A 22,910-nucleotide genomic window follows, 5' to 3' on the forward strand; every position below is an offset into this window, starting at 1 on the left:
AAAGAGCTGAACAGAAGCTCGTAAGAGTTGAACAAAAGCTCGTAAGAGTTGAACAAAAACTCATAAAATTTAAACAGAAAGTAAAACACGAGAGTTCGCAATAAATGCTGAACTCCGGTTTACTTGGGAAAAATGTCATTGTCTCCTTCTAATACCATCATACACCAAAATACGAATGTACTCAAATCCCACGTTCCATTCAAACTGAAATCCAATTCAATATTATAATTCCAACAATAATTCAATTCCAACAATAGAATAAATAAATAATACCATTCATTAATTTATACAAAATATTAAATTTTTTAACCGTACGAACTTACCTGGGCTGAATTGTAGCAATTGCAGAAGTTCAAGGACTATTATGCTATTTTTCTTTTTTCACGAGTTTCTACAGGATCTTGATCTAAAATATAAAATTACTCATTCATTAGCATATATTTCACTTCCAATTCATTTCACAATTAATACCCTTTTATTTTTTAAATCTATACAATTACCCCAAACTTTTACAATTTTTTCAATTTAATCCTTTAATTAGTTAATCTATCAAATTAACTCATTTTCCTCAATAAATAATTTATTCAAATATTCTAAGTCATTATACAACACCTAATAAACCAAAAATTCACTATCAAACCCTAATATTTTAACATTTTCACAATTTAATCCTAAAACCAATATTTAACAAAATCACTTTATAAAATCATCATACAACACAATCAAAGCTCTAAATCCATGTTATTCATCAACATCAATGGTAACTTCCAAAATTTTAATAAAATCAAAAACTAAGATAAGATTTAGTTGGACCTAATTGTAACAATCTCAAAAACATAAAATTACAAGAATTGAACTCACATTAAGCAAAAATATGAAGAACCAGCTTAAGCTCTCTCCTATGTCTGTTTTTATCCGAAATTGAAGATGAATTCAATAGAAACTTTTAGAATTTTCTATTTGTTTGTTTTAATTTTACTTAAATTACCATTTTGTCATTAAATGGCTTTATTTGATTATTTTCTCTCTAATGCGGCCTCATCTTTTATTTTAGGTATATCTTAAGTTCTTCCACTTTTATTAATCAAGCCATTTAATCACTTAATTATTATAATTAATAAGTTTTGTACTTTTTAATTTAGTCCTTTTAATTAATTAACTATCGAACGTTAAAATTTTTCAACAAAACTTTATTACCATCTTAATGACACACCGTAAATATTTATAAAAATATTTACGGCTCGGTTTATAGAAATGAGGTCCCGATACCTCACTTTTTAAAACCACTTGACTTAATAAATCATTATAAAATACAAATTACCAATTCAAAAACCCTTTTAATACCATATTTGACTCGTAAATATTAAATAATAAATTTACGAGCTTACTCACCGGATTTGATGACCTCAAACCACTATTTCTGACACCACTGAAAATCGGGCTGTTACAAATTTAATATTTAACCCCTTTTAACTTTTGATAAAAGAACATAATTGTATTTATAAAATTGATCTGTTGTATTTATAGGCTAGATTCATGGCATCCTACCTGAAATGCAACTTTCTCTCGCATTACCTGACAAAGCCCAGACCTTTGTTATTATAATATCATTTAGTCCCACTACTATAACTTTGGGATTTTCTTATTATTATAATATACATTGTTAATGATAAAAAGATATTCCCTTCTTTGAGAGTCGTTGATGCGTCCATACATTTAAAAGTTTACTGCTGATGAGTAATGCAATATGTAACTTGGGATTTTCTTATTATTATAATATACGTTAGGGAATAAGAATGCCATGTTATTGAAGAGTGAAAGATTTGCTTTATTTGTATTGAACTGATCTGAAGTTCCTTTCCTATCAGAAAGATGTAATCTGCACAAGTATAGGTTTCATGAAGACTGCTACATTACAGCCCAAGCTATTCTGAATCATGTGCTTGAGTTACTTTCCAGGAGTCATAGAGAAACAAGGCCTATTCTCAAGATTGAGGCATTCCATGTTCTTTTACTTGTCCTAAAAGTTTAGATTAAACTTCGGATACTGAGTTATTTCAGTTTGATGTATATGCAAGCAGATTAGTCCTGGACAGGTTTCCAGCAAGAAAGTGCATGGATTACTCTCCCTTTCCAGCCTTGAAGCATCCACTTGCCATCCACCTCAATATCAAAATCCTTGTGGTAGTCCGATTTCAACACTGTCCTTGCCCTATTCAACATATTCTGCTCTAATGAAAGCTGCCTGAAACCAGCTTTCTGGTTCCTCAACTGCCACTGCTTGTATGTTTCTGATCTGTCACTTCTCTCCATCCCTTCATATGCTATAACATTAATGGCATCCCTTCCAAACGTTTCTCTTTCAAGCAGCAATCTATCTGGATCTTCACCACCTACATTGGCCTCCAGTACGTCAAACATTGCTGAGAAGTGGAAGAATGCCTCCCGAAATCGATTGATAAAGAATGGGAAGTTGTAATTCCCATTAACAACTCCCTGGATGAAAAGATCTGGATTCAATCTCTTGATCAGCTTTAAAACCATGTTCCTTGGACTGTTCAACGTGACTGAATCATCAGGGAGGTTCCTTAGCCTGTACATACAATTAACGACGAGCAACTCGTCTTTTTCGATGTTCAGCTCCTCGGCTCGGATGGTTTCCCATCTTTTTGCTATGGCATTGAACTCGAATGGGACATTAACATTCTCACAATACCTTCTTAAACGACGACCTGTTGCTTCAATTCTTTCTGCAGGACGGAAACCAGGTTGGGGAAAATCAATCCCCGTAATGCGAAGCTTAGGAGGCCCGCCAGACCTTGTTTAGAGACGGTGAATAAGGCAAGGCCATTGAAAACCATAGGCAATGCCGAAATCAATAACATGGACCGTGGTTGCCTTCTCTGCTAGCTTTGCAATGTTTCGATTTGAAAACAAATTTGATATCCTCCCGAAAGGAAATACTGAAACATGTAAAATGTGGGATTTTAAGACATCAGTGGCCAATGTAGTATTGGATGGAATTTGGGTGAATAGAGGTGCCCTGGTACCATTTAAGCGTATTTCGAGACCCTTGGCAAAGTAATGAGCCAACCTCTCAGTTCCATCACCATAAGGAGAAGAATAGTACCCGATCTTACCAAGTAGCTCAGTTGCAATTCTTTGGTCATATACGGCAACAGCTTGTACGCATTGAGTTAGGAGACTCCCCAAATCCACCATTTCCTTTCCATTGCCGGCTTGTTTCTTTGCAGGTATTCTTTTCCTATTATTTCTTTTCACCTCTCCATTATCTTCCAACTTGCTGTTGGCTTCTCTATTCTGATATCCTTCATAAAGAGGACATGACATGGATACACCATTCCCAGTCTTAACAAGGAAAACCTCGTCGAACATGTGTTCTTCAGACGAACCTTCTACAGCCATTGCCAAATGCTTGTTTTTCCTCCTTTCTTCCAATGAATCAAAGTCGTCGTGTGGATCATAATGCCAGGTTGATTTGTTTGGGACTTGTAAATTGTGATGGAAATGAGGAGGTGAAGAGGGATACTTCTGAGTTAGAACATCATAGAAAGCTTTCTCCGCAGCCTGGAGAGCTAAACAATCCTGCAACATGCAGGGTCTACCCTCTACATCTTCTTCCATAAGCACATCGTTTATGTATTTTAACACAGTATAGGAGAAGTCGGCGTTTTCATTACCGTATGGACAATTTCCCTCTGAGTTGGAACCAGGATGGTTGTTTGATTTGGCTGAACCGGGATCCACCCTACAATTGGACCCATTAACAGGATTCTCAGCCATTGTTGAATGAAAATGGCGACCCAGGGCAATTACAATAATGAATATGTTGGAACCTTTTTTGAAAGCCCCAAGGTAGGGCCAAACCTTTAGCTGCCTGGTAATAACAAAGCTGGAGAGACGACAATCACTGGAGTTATTAAAGAAGCAAAAAAGTACCTAAAATCATTGTCTACACCACAGAAAGACTCCATCATTGAATATTATATTATGTTTCTATATGTATGCTGGTAAAAGAGAAAGGTATTGCTAGGTTAATTGAACCTGAAAAAGTGAACCATTCTCATCTGTCTCTTATGTATTATATGACATACACCCACGTTTGCAGAGCTCTTTATTTAGTTGAAAAGATAATTTTTCCATCTCATAAATCTGACTACCACTGATTCTAATTGTTTATCATATTCATACATGACCAAAAAAAAATCTAATATGTTGATGGAGACACAATCTTAGCGAATAAAGGTGCACATAAAATCAAATACAAACATCATTTGTAGTAATTAATTTAATTTCTTAATCACTGTAATGTTTTCAGCTATAAAAGTATAATGATTATCATTTTCCTTAGCCAAGATAATATAGTTTATAGCTACATAAATAGCCACCAAAAAGAAAGAAAAACAAAATTATTGCGGGGAGACATCATTCAAACTAATTAATTCTAGGATTCATGTTAACCATTAGTTTTCAAACTGAGTTTCTCATCATTTCTTGTCTCCAACAACACTAATAATTGCAATAATTAAATGTTATTTAGAATAAAAAATTTGACTTACTACTCATTAAAACTAAAATATACTCATACCTTGGCTTATAAATCATTTGAACATGTACATGTATTAAGTATATTGGTGCTTTGAAAAGCCTTAGGCCGACACTATGGTTTGACAATGGGCTTATAGTGCTTGGACCTCAATTCTATTTATTCATTTTTTTCATTGAAGGTAATAATATGTATGTTTTTGCTTGTCCAATGCTATATATGTTTCTTAAATTTGTCTATCAAACATTGCACAATTAATTACATGCTTTTCAATTTATCTACCAAATGTCAAGTTATTTATTAATTATGTTATTACGACCCATTTTAATACATATATATATATATATATAGAATACAATTTCCACGTTTTATTACATCTACTCCTTTTTATTTATTTACCAAGTCAAACCAATGATACTCCTTAATTAACACGAAGTTGTGGATGATGGTGAATGATATTATTAATCATAATTAATCCAAATGATCCATAAATAAACAATGGTAGAATTTCATTTAAGACCCCCATCTAAAATCTAGTCCACAAATATTTTCCCTTGGAACAAATCATTTGACATTCATCTCTTTTTCAAGAAGAGACATTTTAAAGACTCGGAAAATAAGAGAAAAGAAAGCCAGCCCAATTTCAATTTGTCTTTATTATTTTCGCTTTTTGAAAATTTCAAACTCAAATAATGTATAAATAGCCTTTTGTGAAAGAGACTGAGGGTGACATTGCAAGTGTTAATGAATGCTACCACTAGGAGAATGAATGCCTGAAAATGCCACAGAGTAATATTAATGACCTTAGCCTAACAAATAGTAGATGCCAAGTGAATCCATATTTTATTTTATTTTATATTCACTTCTTCAATTAATTTTCTTTCCAAAATAATGCATAATCATCTTTTAAAAATAAAATTATAAAATTCAAATCACAATTCTTTCTCGGTTTTCATATTACAGCACGCTATACATCATGTGTAAGCCAAATAACATGAGCGGGAAATGATTATGTGAAGTTTAATACAGTCAACAAGCCTTTATTTAATCAACCATTCACAGAAGGGCCAAATATCTTTGTTGCAAGAGAATAATCATAAGCTAAGAGCAGACCATAAAATATTACATAGATTTCTTGGTACTTCTATTTCATCCTTGTCATACCTATTATTTTTTACATAATCATAATAAACATACAGGAAATTAAAAAAAAAATCCTAAACCCATAATCAACCTAAGATATTTTCGTCATCATCACATCGGCCACTACCTATCATTGTAGAGTTATAATGGGGAAGGCAGCTCTCTGGCAGCTGCTGCTGCTGCTGCTTGGCTTGCTGCTGAGACCAGTAGGTGTGGGCGTTTAGAACCCTGTCCAAGAGTTCTTGGGGTACCGGCTCTCCCCGCCTTTGCTGCGGGGATATTCTTGCCGTGTGCAGTAGTGTTTTCCACTTATCCTGCACGATCCCATTGAATACCATCACAACCACATGAAAATGCTTTTGATCTACCAATCAACAGACTACAAAGGAACAACTCATGCTGTTTGTTCCCCTTTTCCAACTGAAATACCAAAAGCAGCAGAAATTTCCAACTAGCCGAGTAGCCGTGTATTATTCATGTACAATCATACATCTATATAAACACATATTTATTGTGAGAAATCATGCAAGATTAAGATTCAAAAGATTCCTTGTAGTGTAGTTATCTTACAGATAAAGCTACAAAGTTTGTAAGAGCTTGTATAAACCACCAATCAACCTGTTGTACAAACAACTATGTGCCTGAAACAGATCAAACTACGTACACTGTGGGTCCAAGCCATAAACCAGACCTTTTAAATTTTAAAAACAAGGGGTTTAAACAAAACCCTTTAAGAAACAAACAAACGACCTTATAACGGGATCAAAATATAACATACAAGAAATTATGAAAGAGAGAAGCAGAATTATCAGCAGGTCAAGAGAAATTATGAAAGAGAGAAGCAGAATTATCAGCAGGTCAAGAGATTAGCCCAAAATAAGAACATAGAGTTTTGCAGTTGCTTTATGAAAAGAAAGTAGAGTTTTGACTTACCTTCAAATCAACATAAGTGCGATGCTTCGCATTATCAAAAGCTCTTAGTTTAACATCACGCCACCTGCAGATTAATAAAGTATAGAGTGAGTGGCAAAGAAACCAGTTTCTAAGTTACATACAGTACATTCCTGATAGTAAAGTATGGTGTGACAAGAAAACAGTATCTTCTGAGTTCTTAGTACATAGTTTTCCATAGAGCAAGCACCCATGCAAAGCTCTGATTGGGTATCAAGCTGAATCAAATTTCAAAGACACAGCCACAGTTCAACAGCCCCTCATAGTTTCTTCATTTAGTTCAAACATACCTTCCAGTTCCAAGTTTCTCAACGGCCTGAACCAAGGCTTCAACTTCAGAAATAGAGAAAGGTCGACGAATTCTTCGCTGTGCAACTTCAGATTGCTTGGATTTCTTATGAACGGGAACTGCAGCTAATGTTTCCACGCTCATTGCTGGTACAGCTACCAATGCTTTTGATTCAGTTGTGCTTTTGTCAAACATGTCAGTAGGTGAGGCCGTACAATCATTGTTGCTCTCAATAAAGTCGCACGCATTGGGTATGCAAGGCTCAGTTGAGGGATGACAAGTAACCTGATTAACTAAACCAGGATTTGCCGGATACCTAGCAAGAAACAGTATTAAATCATAAACTGAATCTGCACAATAACCAAAATAACTCTTAATTGATCCGACGGTCAAGGCTCAAGAGTATTTAAGAGATATATGCATAAGAACCTTCAATTCTAACATGTAAAACCTAGGCCTTTTTAATTACATGAACCATGGGATACTCATGCTACAACTTTCCAGGACTGACAAGCTCCATGCATTTAAACCATGCAGCCTCATGAATGAGAATACTGTTATCAGACAAAAAGTTAGCCTCCTCTCCAAGGCTGTATTCAGGAGAACAAAGTTAATCTAGAATACCAAGATTCCCATAGTTGCAAGTAATAGCAACATTTTCCTTTTTTTCCAGAAATAGAAAGAAACTACATAATTAGAAATGACTGTTCTTTTCTATATGTTTTAACTCTAGAAAACAACAAAATGAGACCCTATTTTAAACCATCATGAGTAGATATCTGCCAAACTTGTAAAACTATTTTTATTACCTAGCTAGTGGTAGAGGTATGTCATGGGGAAGTGTTAAGGGAGAACCTCCAGGGCATAAAGAAGGGGAAGTATGTGATGGGTTAGGCTCCAGGCTAAAACCCAGAGAATCCATCTGGTTATCACGAGAAATTCCCGTCTGCAGCAGAGTTTTATTATCATCCCTAACCTTCTTTCCTTGAAGCAGTACACCAACACACAATCCACCTCCAAGTATCGCTGTTACTGCCTCCTTAACAGTCCTCTACAGGTATTTCACATCATCAGAAGGAATGTAATGATGAAGCCAGCCAGTAGATGAGACAAGTCACTGGAATTATAATTTAAAAAAGATACTACCCAAGTATTCATCATGGACTGAAGATATATGCTGCTCTCAGAAGGACATAAAATGCATGCTGATAATGAAACAAATAGAACAGACATAATTTTTCAAGGTCCAAATGAAGCAGAATGTAGTAAGTAAAATCCATAATAGCTTCGCTAACAGCATACAAAAAATTAAATGCTAAAAGTATCTGAAAGCATTCTGTGTAAAATTATGGAACAGCGGCCAAATGTTTTACCACAATAATCAGACTCTGAGATCATTATACCTTCAAAGAACCAACAGTTGCAGATTCTGGAATTTCAATAAATAATTCCGGTACCCTGAAAGATTTGATCCTGAGCTTCACTGAGTAAAAGGAAAGATATCTTGATGTAAGAACCTCTTTGTATGCCAGACACCAATCAAGTGAAAAGATACATATGGATAGCTCCATCAAAGGCTTTCATACCATGAGGATCCCTAGAGTTGAATGATTTGCGTTGGTCTGCTAGTGAAGATGATTCTCCAGTGACTGCAAAAGGTTTAGAACCAACATGTGTAATACTGATGTTAGCAATAAACACCAAGAAAAGAGAAGAATAGTGACAGATGAAAAGTACGCAACTCACCTCCATGCATCTTTGAATATAGAATGGAAGCTTTTCCATTGATGTTCTTCTCAGGTAAATCAGAAATGCCCTCACCGATGGTTCCTCCATCTGAGTTTGACTCTGAGGTATAGTGCAAAAACTTTCTTTTTTTGAAGGGGAAGTTCCTTCCAGACCTTAGGCGTTTATAAGTGCTCCTATTGCAGTAACCCGATTTCAAATTCTCATCTGAAGGATCAAGATATCCATTTAATTAAAAATTACATACTTGTCAATATCCTATGATTGGTATCCAGACAATATACTCAAAATTGCAATGATTTTGATTACAAGAAGCCACATACCATAATTGGAATATGTTGCATTCTTTGATCTCAGAGCTACTTTCCAGTATCTAGAAGCCAGTATCTTCCTAATTCTTCGGTCTCCAATCCGAGGGGTTGACCTAAATGGTTCTCTTATGGGGCTAGGGTGAGTACACCCAGAAGATTTTTCATCATCATCTCTACTGACTACATTTACATCATACTGCTGTATGGGAAAGGAAATAAAGGGGTCGTGTTCCCCAAATGAAGGTGCCTTAATACTACTGTCTGAGCTAACTACAGCAGGGGGTTTACCATCCAAGACAAGTGGATCCTCTAAGGGGCATTTATCAGCCACTTCCCCAGATGAAGCCTTATTAGTTCTATCCAGTTCCTCATCCGTCAACACTTTATTTTCAGAAACTGGTTCAACACAATCACCAGGTGTCCTGGAAACAAATGGACCTGTCTCTACCTTACAAGCCAAACCTCCCATTTCATTCTTGATTTTTCCATTTATCAACTTCTGAGAATCGAGTCTTTCGGAAGTTGTTATGGCAGAAGTAACTCCAAATTGGGTGCCATTTTGTAGGCTAGGGGATTCCCTAGAACTATAATTTGGGTCGTTAGTTTGGGGAACAAGTTCAGAAACATTGCAAGTTTCTAGCTTCAATGACTGATCTCCATCCTGCCTTTCCTCTTTTACATTATTTTTTTCAACTGCAGACTGATCTTCAGCATTCCATGCTTTATTAGATGCAGGAGAACTTTCTTTATCTAGCAATAACGTCCCAGCTACAGTGGCCAGTAAATCAAATGCACTAATTCGGTTGCCTTCAACTCTCTTTCTAAATGGAACCCTTTTCTATAAAAATAAGTAAAAGTAGTAATTTAAAATAGATCAGCATTTTCCCAAACAGAACATGGAAATGGAGTAAATATGAAATACAACACCATCATACTAAAATATATTACCCTAGCTGATCTGGTTGCTCGAGGAATAGTGGGCACCTGATAGCCATTGAATCCATAGTCTAACCTCTTCTGCAATACCATGTTTCAAAGATGGAACCACATCGAACACATTATAAGCAATGAATCAATTTCCAAGCGATTGAAAGTATATGTGATTATATCAATCAATGTCTCGACTAAACTCAGATGATTGGACCCTGATAAGAGATTAATGTACGAGTTAATCTAAAAGACATATATAATTAACAAATAAAAAATTACTACCATTTAAGAAATAATTGGACAACAGGAATTGAAATTCAAGGCACGAAAAAAGAAATCAAAAGAACAGAAAATTGCACTCCTATAAGAAAATAAACATAATAAAAAGTAAAAACATATAGCAAAGTAGAATTCATATGCCGCAGCCAAAGACGGGGAAATCCTCTAACTAATAAAAAGTAATTACAGATTAAAACTGTGCTTATGACTTTTAAGCTTTTACTGGTTATTTTCAAAATTTACATGGGAATTCAAGCCTCCAACTCCAACCAAACTTTCCGATTGTCGGTAAGCTTCAAAAAGATCCACATGATCTGATAAGAAATGGAAAATTCCATACTCAACAGTCAACCCTCCATCTCCAGGGGACCTTCAATGAAACTCTTTATACTTAAAAATATAATAAAATTCAAACACAAGCTTTTGCATCAAACCCCAGATGGATCAAACTAATAAACTTGCCGACTTAAAAAAAAACGTCGAAAAGGAAAGAGAACTGATGGAGACATTTGAAAAAAGTTTTCTTTTCAATTATTTGTTCAAAACATCTAAATTTTCCAATTTGAGAAGAGAGATGGAGAAGAAAGCAAAGAGAAATTAGCAATTTTTTTGTTAAAAAGGAAAACCCTTAAACCACAACAAAACCCCGAGAGATCAGATTCAGCCCCAAATAACTAACTCAGGCCTCAACGCTAGAAAATGGAAATTCTTGTAAGTTAGATAAATTTTGCTTTTAAGAAGATCTAGAACCCTGAAGAAAAGGTCTATCCTGAAAAACCAAAAAAAAGACAAAAAAAAAACTGAGAAAAAAAAATATTTGATCATCTCTTCGGCTTTTCCAATAGGTTGTCTCCAAAATCGCAGATCGAATGCGTTATGACCCAAAATTATCGACGAAAGAAGAATTTAACGTTAAAAAGTGGCAAAATTTTAAGAATTTTCAAAAGAAAACGAAAAACAGAGGAGGAAAAGAACGGGCATTTGAATGCTTAAAAGTTGTAAGCTTAAAAATATTAAACCTTAGGAGTCATTTAGCAACTTTCTCCTCGCATTACCAGCCAAAATCGAATTTTTCCTTCCACTTTCTCATCGTTTCTAGGCAGCCAGAGCAACCCCGAAAACTTTCGGGGGAAAGAAAATCAGGAAAAATAAATTATTTTCTCACCTATAAGCTATGAACTTTTCACTCAAAAAATGAAACTCGAAACCAAACTTAAGATCGCAGAAACAACTAACCAAAATGAAAATTCTCTTCCCAGACGAGAAAAAAAAATACTCACTTCCATTTTCTACCCCATATTTTCCCCAGAAAACAGAAGGGAAATCTTCTCTGTGCTCATCAAGCAGAAGCCATCTGGGATTTTCTCTTGAATTGTCAGTTTATTTTTCTCACCAAAAACAAAACAATTTGCGTTCTTTTTTCCCCCCTCTGATCGCCTAAACCCTCTGAAAACCACTCAATTTTTGCTTAAACCCCAGGTCTTATACCATTGACCCCTAGTTACCGGACCTATCGATAGTCACCATGAACTTCACCGGTTATAACCGGTATGAAGGAACCACCTAAAAACCGGTTCTTCGTTATTGGATGACCCCACCAGTGGTTTAGTCCTCTAAGATTTCGACAGGTGTATCAAACATAAATCATGCGGCTATGGAATAGTTGCAGCATCGAGAAAACCGACGGGTGACACAGAGAGTGATTTATTTTATATTTAGTGTTTATAGTATAATTTTGGGGATTGGGGTTTTGATCATTGTTGTTTGGTAAGCCATTGACATGTCCACTTAGGTTTTGTTTCTTAGTAAAAAGTTAGTATATAATACTATTATTATCCAGAATTTGAAAAACTTTTGGCTCTAAAAAATCTACAATAATTTTATTATAATAAACAATATTATATTTAAATTTTAAAATTAATATGATGTTCTGCTTTTTTTAGCACTAAATTTTACTGTGTTAATAAAAATTCGTAACTAAATATTGATGTAATTTAACATCGTAGGGAAAATGCAACAACTTAAAATAGAAAAATATATATTTATAAGAATATTCTCTTTTTTTCCCTTATCAGATTCCTGTGGACGTGGAATGGTAAAAAGGAAGACGATGAAGAAGCTAATCATCACGTGCGTAACAGATCTAGACCATATATTTCTTCTTTGTTTTTTGGGAACACCATATATCTCTATTTTTTTTATTTATTATTCTCTTTATGATTTTTTAAAGTATAAAAATAAGCCTCAATATTTACTATATTGGTATTGTATTTTATATATTTTAAAAATTTTTTATTATAGTTTATATACATTTGGATTTTTAAATTTCATTAAAATTTATCAAATACTTTTCCTAAAATCATTTCTAGTAAGTTAGGTATAAGTTTTATATTATATTTTTTACTTATCATAAATACAGTAAATAATTTCATAAAAACAAATAAATATTATAATATATTAAAATTTAAACATAAATATAAGAAAAATAAATTTTAAACTCTACAAACAACAATATAATAACAAGTATTCTATAAAATATAATAAAATATTTTAAAAATAAATATATAAAAATGAGACAATAATAATTATTTAAGTCTACTTGTAAAATTAAAAAATACACGTTTAATGTACCAAATATTTAATGCATTAACATGAAAAAAATGTTACCTAACTACTTTTAAAAAAACGTTATCTAACTTCTTAAAAAGGAAATTTGAGATCATGTCTTTTTTTTTTTAAACAAAAGGTAAATGCCAGGTCGGAAAATGCACAATAATCCTACGTGGTAAATGGGAGGCTATCATTGGTCGCTTTTTAGTCCATGTTATCAACAACGTTGTGGCTGGGGTTTTTTTTTTTTGTTCTTAATTTTTTGAAATCCAAATGGCTTGGGGGCCCTCTGACGGTGAAATAGGAAATTCCGTCAAATTTCAACGTTGACGGCGTGGTTTACGTGCGGACTCCGAAAAGGCAAAGAGGGGGAAACGTCCGTTAAATTCGAGGATAAGGGTTGGGGAAATCGTGGCGGGTCCTACACTTATAAATTTTTTTATTGAATAACGGAAAAAAAAAACAATTTAGGAGAGAGCCATGGGAGGACACTTGGTGGGACGTGCAGAAAGAGCGATTACTTAGGAAATGTGATTAAAATAAAAATGATTTACTTTTATGCATGCCTTCCATTAATTAAATATTTTATTCATGGATTTATTTTTTTATAATTAATTGGATGAATTTAATATATTAATAAAAAGAGTTTTCGCCTTCAATTCGGTAATTATTTTTATATTATAATTAAAATATAAAATGTTTTTCTTAAATTAGTCTTTAAATTTAGTAATTGCTTTTATATTATGATTTGAATTTTTTATCTAAATTAATCTATAAACTTGGCAATCATTCTATGTTAAAGTCTAAATTTTTTCTTATCCAAATTAATTATTGATATTTCATTGAAAACTCTAAAGTTTAGACTCCAACATAGGAACAATTAGGAACAATTGTCAAATTTAAAAATTAACTTAGATAATAAAAATTTAAATCGCAATATAAAAATGATTACCTAGTTCAAGTCGTATGAATACTATTACTAAATTCGTGAATTGAGTTAAATAAAAAAAATCAACCTACCAAATTTAAACTTACTAAAAACATTTATGAGTAACTTGTTTACTTTTTATTAGTTGAGGAGGAAATTCGTGTTGTCAGTACAAGGCAAGAGATTTGAATGGCAAGACTTGTTGTCCTCTATTTGCTTTCCTTGTGGAGCATGTAAAAGTACAATGGCCGCAATTTAGATAAAAATTATTTGATATTTTAGTTGCAATGTTTCGGATTCTAACTTTGATTTATTATATAAAACATAAAAAATTAATTTAATTTATATATAAGAAGGTATTAGGTGTTATATTAATCTATGGCTTTAACTTAATAAAATATCTAAAAAATTGAATAATAAAAGATAGTTTAAAACCACATTATTAAAAATAATTCATGTGACAATGTCATGATAAATTTATCTTTATTTGTTCATTATAATAATTCATAAAGATCATTGAGTTCCAATTGAATGGCTACAGCGCATATTCTTAAGCACAAGATAGAAGCAGCCATTCGTTTGTATCTGCATGTGCATGTCTAGATGGATCAGTCGGATCATGGTTAAAATAATATGTTTCAATTTTATTTATATTTATATTTTGATAAACGGTTCGACTTTTTAAATATTTTTCTTACTCTAGAACAACAATGCATTTTTGTTGAATTTAATAAAGCAAGTATATATCTATCTAAATAAGAAAATAAATATCGTGTTTACATTATATTTTTAGTATGTATTAGTCTCTATTTCAAGCACTTAACTGATTAGATAGTACTCACATAACTCACACTTACATTATAAATAAATTTCTTAAAAAGTTTGAAGTTATTTATATAACAACATCTATTATTTATATACAATTTATACTATAAATTCACATTTAACTTATAAATAAGTGTCAATTTATTCACGATTTACGATTTAATATATATATTTTATTGCAAGATTTTGGGTAAATAAAGAAAAGAACATCGTGTCATCATTACAATTTTTGGTACATTTATACATATACTCACATAATTTATAAATAATAATATTAAATTAAAATATTGGTTTAAATAATGCAATAAATCTTTTATAAAAATATAAATTAATTAAATGTGCTTTTTAAATTAAATATAATAAACCCATGTATCTATATATTACATTATTATTAATTAAATACATATAAATTATTTTATAATTATAATCAATATTATTGCTATGTTAAAAAACAGAGAATGTATTATACTGATAAAAGCATTAACATATTTGACTTTTGTTAATTTTTTATCATTACCATATTAAAAGAGTGGAAAGATGATACGATTTAAATTTGTGATATTTAAGTGTCAAATAAAAACTCTAATCCTTACTTCAAAGATAAAGTTTATACATGCAGATTGGATATTATTATTTAACAATTAACGCATTTTACTTATTTTCCTTTTGAGAATTGTGATGAGATGACATTAATAAAACTTTACTCTTTTGGTTTTAAAAATTTGCTTATATTAATTTAATTATTAAAGTCAAATTTGGATTAAAAAGTTAAATGGAGTAATCAATTTTATTTAAATTAATAATTTCAAATATTATATCTAATATTATGTGACAATTGACACAAATAAAATTTCATTAACATAGAATAATTGAATTACACTTGAACGGACCAGCTTTTTTACTCAACTTAGCAACCTTCTTTTAATATTGGAATATTATTAAAACCCTTGGCAAAAGTTGTGTTGTTTACTTGAGGAGTATGCTGAATGGCAGCATGTTAGACGAAAAGCTGCTGAATAAATATATAGAGAGAGTGAGAGAAAAGGGCATAAAAAAGGGGAGTTATAGATAAAGATAGAGATATGAGAGAAGAAGAGTTTGGAGGCAAGTGTGGCATTTCTTGACGTAAAAGCAATGACCAAAGCTGATGGAATATTGATGGTCAATGAAAATGGTGTGAGGTTTGATTGGATGACCAATTCTGTTTCATTTCACCTTTCACCATACACTTCCTAACATTACATAATTTACGGAAATTAAAGAAAGTTAAATTAATTTTGTTGTAATTATATGGTAAGGATCCCAGATCTAGCTTCAGTAATTCATCCTACCTGATAGTCACTCTCAAAATACTAGTAATTCATTTGAAACTCAAATGTCAAAACTAAAGAAATATAATCACTCTTAGAAGCCAAGGTACTTTTTTTTTTTTTTGAAAAAAAAAATCTACTTTTCTTTCCATTCGCTCCAAGAAAAGCTTCTCGAAATTGGAAAGAAAAAGAAAGCTCCCCAAAATTCAAAGCAAATTGGGAATCTGTAAAAGTAACAAACCAATTAGAGAAATAGGCTTGGAGGCTAATGGGTTGTTACTTGTTCCTATCATCAATTATCATTTCTTGTGATTAAACTCTAATCTCCAAGGTATTACAAAATTGAGAAACAACCCAAATTATAGTGCAATTCTTTATTTATTTGTTATATATATTATTTGGGTACACTTTTTACTTATTTATTTGTTATATTATTATTTGATATGCTAGGATTTGGATCAACTTTAAGCGGTTTAACTAATACCTTTAGTAAAAGGCAAAATTAAAAAAAGAAATTGTTGAAAAAATGGGACGCAACTTTCAGATTACAAGTCGATTGAACTGCAATGGAACACTTAAAACTACATGAAAGATTTTGGTATTAAAAATGGTCAGAGCTATCGGGTGTGGTTTTGGGGTCAAAGGCAATGTTGGATGCAAAATTATTTTGGATGATCAGATGAACAAGAAAAGTGTGCATATTAATTGGATCTCCTCAAGATGGTACAAAATAACAACAGTATAACAAAACCGACCAACATATGAACCTATACAAGCTTACGAGTTTAGAATCAAATCCTGGATAATGGCAAATTCCAGCATGCATTTTTTTTGTACATGGTTTGGGCACATCAACGAAAACAACCATGCAAAAAGCCAAGTTATGACTAAAGTTGCTGTATCATCATGTCAATTACTAAAGCAAACAACACAATCCCAGCGAGTAGGAACTATAAATACTTCAAAATGCCATCTAGTAGATATACCCCATGATTGTATATATGTACAGAAATTTAAATCTGCAAGATTGCTATGAAATTTCCAAAACAGTTACCCGGAACATCACCTCAGAAAGTAGAACCCAGCAAAAGAGCATATCCTTTCCATCCATCTATTCTAATGCTAGTCATATGCTGTCATCCGCTATGGTTATGAAAAACACAAGTTTCTTGAGAAATTTGGAAGAGAAGTGATGAAAAAGTGTTCTGAAACAGTTTCAAATTTCCCCAGGGGTGATTATGATGGGATTATGGAATGCGGTACAACGCACACATGCCAACAACATATTGCTTCTAACATATAACACCAAACGGTTACTAACTGCCAAGTTTTAGAAGTATACATTAAAACACCAATACCTATTCAGTTGACAAGTTACCATACTGCCATGGGTTGAACTCGATTGAAGCCAAGTCAACCTCATCAATGCCGTCTGAGCTATCTACAGTAGCCCGATGCTCCGTGTATTTGCCATTGAAGCGATAGATTTCCAGGTCACCCCAAGGTGTGGCTGAGATTTCATCTGTCAAATCAAACCATCTAGGAGTAAACTGATGTCCCTTGGCCTCTCGTGTCCTCTTTTCCGCTCTCTGCCTCTCTTCCAACCTGTAAAAATTAGCAAAAGGTACAAATTATCTTGACATTGTAAGATTTGATGTTCTGAACACTATGAGAGGCAAGTAAACATTCTAAATACGTAATTCAATGATCTATAGCATTTCTTTTTAATTTAACCATACAAGAAATTAATAGAAGGGTCTGAAGGGAAAATAAAGAATAAAATTTAATATCTTCCTGCATTCACTATTTTCATTTCTTCCTCATTAAGGTACAAAGAAAGCAACTTCCTGTTAAAGAGCCCCTCCTATATTTCATTTTCTTTGAACATTTGTGGATGGTCAATCCAGATGGAGAGTTTATCTTACAAAATTCTCAAAACTACAACCCTTAAGGAAGCTTATGCATCTGTTGATCAAGGTATTGACATCAAAAGTATACCTGCAAGTATTGTTGCATCACCATAGGGTGCCAGGTTCGTATTTTAAATGGCATTGACGATGTGAGATTAGATAAGAATAGTGCATGGTTATAGATTAAGACCTAGTTTCTGGTATTTCATTAAATGAAGCAAGACGGAGACATGTACTAATTGCTACAAACCCTTCAATTCCATTTCAGAAGTTGACATTTTCAATGTATGCAAAAAACTGTTGAGCGTTTTTTTTATATTTTTTTTTGTGTGTGTGTGTGTGAGAGAGAGAGAGAGAGAGAGAAGAGAGACCTGCTCTTCTCAGAACCGGCCTTGGATAAATCACCCTTCTCAAGTGCAAATCTATCAGGCCGGAGACGAGAGTCTGATGCTAGCAACTTCTTAGGGGCAGTGTCAAAGCTATTTATTTTGTGTGCAAAATATGTAAACTGGAATTTGTCGTTTTTTGGAGTATCAGCAACATGCCACACCTACAGACCAAAAATAATAATAAAGAAGTCATAGATACAATTAGTTCACTGGTCACGACTCTCTTGATGAGATTTAATGTAGGGTAAAATTATCAGGGTTGAATTTCGCATTTATAACATTAAGGTAAATGCATGAAGACTCAAAGGCTTTGACAAAACAAATAGCCAGCCAACCAAACATTAAACATGAAATGCATCAAGAAGTATTTCAAGGATTTATACAATATATAAGATAGCCAGCCATCACCATAGATATTTACAGAGGAAAATTAAAACCTGACGTCACAATGCATAATTACCTAGGAAAAAGAAAAAGATGCACCCATTCCACACTGTAAAGAATAGGTTAAATAAAGCAGATGGTCACTATTGTATGGTAAGGAAGGTCTAAGAAAGAACCTCTTTCAATTCTGTGCCCTGAAGAGGTTCTCCTTCCATATCACATGGCTGATAACTCATTGACTCATTCCACTTCCCTGTCATCAATATTTTAGGTTCCTCAGCAGCATTATAAACATAACCATCCACTTCATAACGACCAGCTCTGCAATGAAATAATGCCATAGACCATAAATCAACCTCCAGTTCGACAGTAATCAGTAGCCAGATGCAACTGATGCAAAAGTGAGCATACCAGAAACACAGACAATTGTAGAAACAGATTTAGGGGGGAATGGACCAATTATATAAAATGTACGTATCTGACTGGCATGAATTGCATGAATAAATAAATTAAGAGTGCAATTTTGCGCACGTAGAAGCCTCATCAGAGACAGAGAGTACAAGAGTGGATGACATCGGAACACAACGTGGTGCAAGTCAAACCTTCAAATCAAATTTCATCTCAGAGCACTCATTTTAGAAAATCCCAGATATAATAATGCTATTACCTTCAGTTCCATGTGAAAGTACACTGCTTATAAAAAAAGAGCAAATGCTTAAACTAGTCTAAAAGATAGTATCAAGTTGTTAACAATACCCAAACCAGCCACATGGTTGAAAATAAAGCACAACTTTGTCCCCAGTAGTCAAATTCGTCATGATCATCTCTCCTGGTGAATCAACCCAAGTTCGTCCAAAAATCAGATTGTTAACCTTGGTGGGAGGAGGCACCAAATCTAAAACGACCCCATCTCTTTTAAGAGTAACGCGTGTTCTGCAAAGAATAACATACACGAGTATTACCTTCCAATAGACATTAACCATTATACCAGAAAAACAAGAAGACATAAGGGGAAAAGATAGGTTACAGATAACAGCACGAGTATTACCTTCCAACAGGATAAACATCAAGAGAATTTCCTAAAAATTTTGTCTTTAACTTTGAAGTGACATCATAAGTAAAATGTTCATTTTCAGCATGCCCAGCACTCATTGGAGGATGATGACTGACCTGAAATGATAATATAATAAATAAAGAAAACTTTGGATGAGCTCAAACTGATAAAACTGAACATATGTGATCCAGTGTTGCTTTTGGAACAAGAAAGAGAGTGGAGAGGAAGGCATAGGAACCGCTAGGCACTAAGTAGTGACCAGAAACATTTAAAAAAGAAAGAAAGCATGCTTAAAATAATCAAATAACTCGAAAGTAACCTGTTCAGAAATGAATGTAATCCCTTCATGATTAACCAGCTCATATGTTTCCCCAATAATAGGATTAAAAGGTTTCCATGTACGTTGGTAGGCATAGTACACAGATATAGCCCATGATGCTGTACAGGATCAGGAATTCCATTAGTTGGAAACTAAAACTAGTACTTACCTCATTAATTAAATAAAATTGATAAAGCATACTCACAGGCGTATACCAGCCGGAGATAGGGGTCCTCACATTCGTCTGCTCGGTCCAATAAGTAGGAGTATTCCATCAACTGTAAAAGGCCTGGCATATCACATATTGAAAAAGAAAAATACTGCATACCAAGTAACAAACCTCTGCAAAGTTAGACAAACCTCGGCCATTTTTTGAAGCATAGTCATCGGTTCAAATATGAGGACAGGAAGAGTCACCATTGATGTAACATCTGAACCTATATATTTGTGCATCATTTTCCAGTAGCTCTCTCGCTCCTAATAATAATAGTAATAGTAATAATAATAATAATAATAATAATAATAATAATAATAAAGAAAAGAGTAGTCAAAATATCAGCTTCTAAAACTAGTGAAATTAACGAATGTCTCTCTTGATCTCCATCGCCCGTAAGAAAAGGTTACAAGTACAATTAACTATTCCTAAAAGTTCCCAGAGATAGAGAGAGTAAAGCAAAAACAAGAGCATCTGTTGAATTGGTCTATGAAAGAGAGATCTAAATAACACAGTTAAAGATGCATACCTCCTGCTTCCATCTTCCTCTATGAGCTTCCTCCTCAGCATCTTCTTTTCCTCCTTCTGGATGTATGACTTCTACCCCTTCATAGCCAAGTAACCTGAAAGCCATGGTAAAAAGAAAAACATATAATGCCTCCTTCATAACAGGCAAATAAGAAACTTCATTAGAATTGAAACTAAAAGGTAAAAGGAATCAAAGCATACCAATAATTCCTATAATTCACAATGACAAGAGGTAAGCAGATAAATTGTGCAAGACACTTCTAAAGTTATAAAATAAACCAAATGAACGATCTGATCAACTTTCTCATGAAGTCCACAAAAGCATGCTTTACGATTAAACTATAATATGAATTATGAAGTTTGCAAACACAAGAGAAAGTATATTACTAACTAAAGCTTCTACACCTAAGCATACATAGAAACTGAAAAGATTCATTCAATCAACGCTCTTTAATAGCCCAGATGAAGCTTTTGATTAGTGAGAATTTCTGACAACTTGCCCAGAAACCATCTAAGTTTCCTAAGCAGTAATCAACCATGAATTCCATTAACAACCTTTAGGCGTCCTATTTGAAAGGCTACACTAAGAAGGGGGGAAATGAAAAAAAAAAAACAAAACGCAAGAAACAGACTGAGTTTCCCCATACAGCAGGACGCTAGGAAAAGTGAAGTTTGGGGTGGGGGGGGACCCTGCGAAGGACATAATTTACAGACAAAATTTAAGAAATACAAACCTGTAAAATAAATAGATATTCCCTCTAGACACGTAAATAAACAAAACTAGGAAATCGAATACTTCAAGTTGATAGTATATAATATTTGACATAGCCCTCTTGTTTAAAAAAGGAAATGATTACATAACTGGATTGACTTCCCTAAAGAAAAAGAAGTAGAATTGAGCTGAAGAACATTGTATGAAACAAGTACAAAAGTAGATTTCAATAGCCATTGCATTGCATACAAGTAAAAAAAGCAAAAGAGTCAAGGAAGAATCTTAAACATGAAATCAAGTGCAAAACCAACTCTTTTGTTGTTCAATTTTAAACAACTTTTTGTTAAAAAGGAGCAAAATTAAATTCAACCTATTTAATTTGGAATTTTATGCATTCAAATGAACTAAAACAACATCATATTAATTGCCAAAGAAACCCACAAGTTTTTGGCAAACTATTTCCAGACGAACCACGTTATTTTAGTTTAAAAAACGATGTACATTCCAATCAAATAATGAACCAAATAAAAAAATTTGTCAAATCACCCAAACTAACAAATCCTGGAACAAAATTTGAATTTTTAAAAAAAAAACATCGTGTAATTCGAACAGTCAATTATGGAGTTGATACTTAATTGAACAATCTCATCCAATTCAATGAAGGGAAAAAGAAAAACGTCCTAAGTAGAAAATGGGAATTTACCCGTTGACAGATCTGTGCATGGCGTTGCCAAACAAAGATAAACCCGAGGTCATCGCTGAGAAAAACCCTTTATTCTGATCTTTATTTGGACTTCCCATATTGTAAATTCCTTTTTAAATTTGTTCAAGAATTCAACTTAAAAGCTCAATTGAATTGCTATTTGTTCAGCGAATCGAAGCAAAGGGACGAATATAGAAAGGGAAATTGGGTTTTGAGAATTGATAAAATATTTTAGTGTGAAGAAGAAGAAGAGGAGGGTAGGATCTGTAATTTTAGTCTGATAAGGGGGGGTTTCAAAGGCGGTATTTTATAAATACTTTCTTTTTTTATTTTATGATATTTTTTATGGGATGATGTAGTAAAATCTCACGCTCTTCGTGGAGAATCCATGATGAAATATATTTGAATTTTGGGTCAAAGTCAAACTGGCGTTTATGCTTCATGCCTCCTGAATGGGTATACATCAGTCTAGAAACTTGGGCTGAAGAACTTGGCCCATCTCTACACTCCATATAGCTTTTTTCATCTGTTAACTCAATTTTGCATGCAACTGATGTGAATTTATGGTATTATTAAAATTTAATTTTATCTTAAAAATATTTGTTTTAGTTTATATAAAACACAATATTATCAAATTTTTATTTTATTATTTCAAATAAAACTTCATTTGTTTTTGAAATATTTTTCAAATAAAAACTTTTATCCAAATTGTAAATGTGTCATAATCTAATATGTAATTGATAAATATATATATATTCATGTTTGAAATATTAAATTACTACACTTCCTCATAGTCTGTGGTGAAAAA

At 33.0% G+C, this 22,910-nt stretch overlaps 4 protein-coding genes across 9 annotated transcripts; all 4 read right to left on the reverse strand.

The window, feature by feature from the left end:
• Positions 1–1,830: 1,830 nt before the first annotated feature.
• LOC105765903 (scarecrow-like protein 30) lies at positions 1,831–4,078 on the reverse strand. The gene has a single exon (XM_052631519.1). The coding sequence runs from the start codon at positions 2,599–2,601 to the stop codon at positions 2,083–2,085; it is 519 nt and encodes a 172-aa protein (XP_052487479.1). The 5' UTR covers positions 2,602–4,078; the 3' UTR covers positions 1,831–2,082.
• LOC128041345 (scarecrow-like protein 14) lies at positions 2,824–3,804 on the reverse strand. Its single transcript, XM_052631551.1, has one exon. It carries the CDS (start codon positions 3,802–3,804, stop codon positions 2,824–2,826), a length of 981 nt encoding a protein of 326 aa, XP_052487511.1.
• Positions 4,079–5,576: 1,498 nt separating the features above from the next.
• On the reverse strand, positions 5,577–11,683 carry LOC105769110 (telomere repeat-binding protein 5). Of its 6 annotated transcripts, XM_052631116.1 has the most exons (11): positions 11,497–11,683; positions 11,236–11,337; positions 9,956–10,024; positions 9,020–9,845; positions 8,697–8,903; positions 8,537–8,599; positions 8,354–8,433; positions 7,760–8,001; positions 6,952–7,266; positions 6,644–6,707; positions 5,577–6,024 (listed from the first exon to the last, which is right to left on the reverse strand). In XM_052631116.1, the coding sequence occupies exons 2-11, from the start codon at positions 11,245–11,247 to the stop codon at positions 5,797–5,799; spliced, it is 2,106 nt and encodes a 701-aa protein (XP_052487076.1). In that variant the 5' UTR covers positions 11,248–11,337; positions 11,497–11,683; the 3' UTR covers positions 5,577–5,796. The 6 variants fall into 6 exon arrangements, with proteins under 6 accessions (XP_052487076.1, XP_052487077.1, XP_012444989.1 ...); XM_052631117.1 differs by lacking the exon at positions 11,236–11,337 and having other exon boundaries at positions 11,497–11,682; XM_012589535.2 differs by lacking the exon at positions 11,236–11,337 and having other exon boundaries at positions 9,956–10,152; positions 11,497–11,682.
• Positions 11,684–17,079: 5,396 nt separating this feature from the next.
• On the reverse strand, positions 17,080–22,399 carry LOC105769469 (oxysterol-binding protein-related protein 3C). Its single transcript, XM_012590125.2, has 10 exons — positions 22,103–22,399; positions 20,689–20,782; positions 20,306–20,422; positions 20,151–20,223; positions 19,946–20,064; positions 19,621–19,742; positions 19,329–19,505; positions 18,749–18,893; positions 18,171–18,349; positions 17,080–17,494 (listed from the first exon to the last, which is right to left on the reverse strand). The coding sequence occupies exons 1-10, from the start codon at positions 22,198–22,200 to the stop codon at positions 17,248–17,250; spliced, it is 1,371 nt and encodes a 456-aa protein (XP_012445579.1). The 5' UTR covers positions 22,201–22,399; the 3' UTR covers positions 17,080–17,247.
• Positions 22,400–22,910: the final 511 nt, after the last annotated feature.

Source organism: Gossypium raimondii, chromosome 5, assembly GCF_025698545.1.
Source record: "Gossypium raimondii isolate GPD5lz chromosome 5, ASM2569854v1, whole genome shotgun sequence".
Lineage (NCBI taxonomy): Eukaryota > Viridiplantae > Streptophyta > Magnoliopsida > Malvales > Malvaceae > Gossypium > Gossypium raimondii.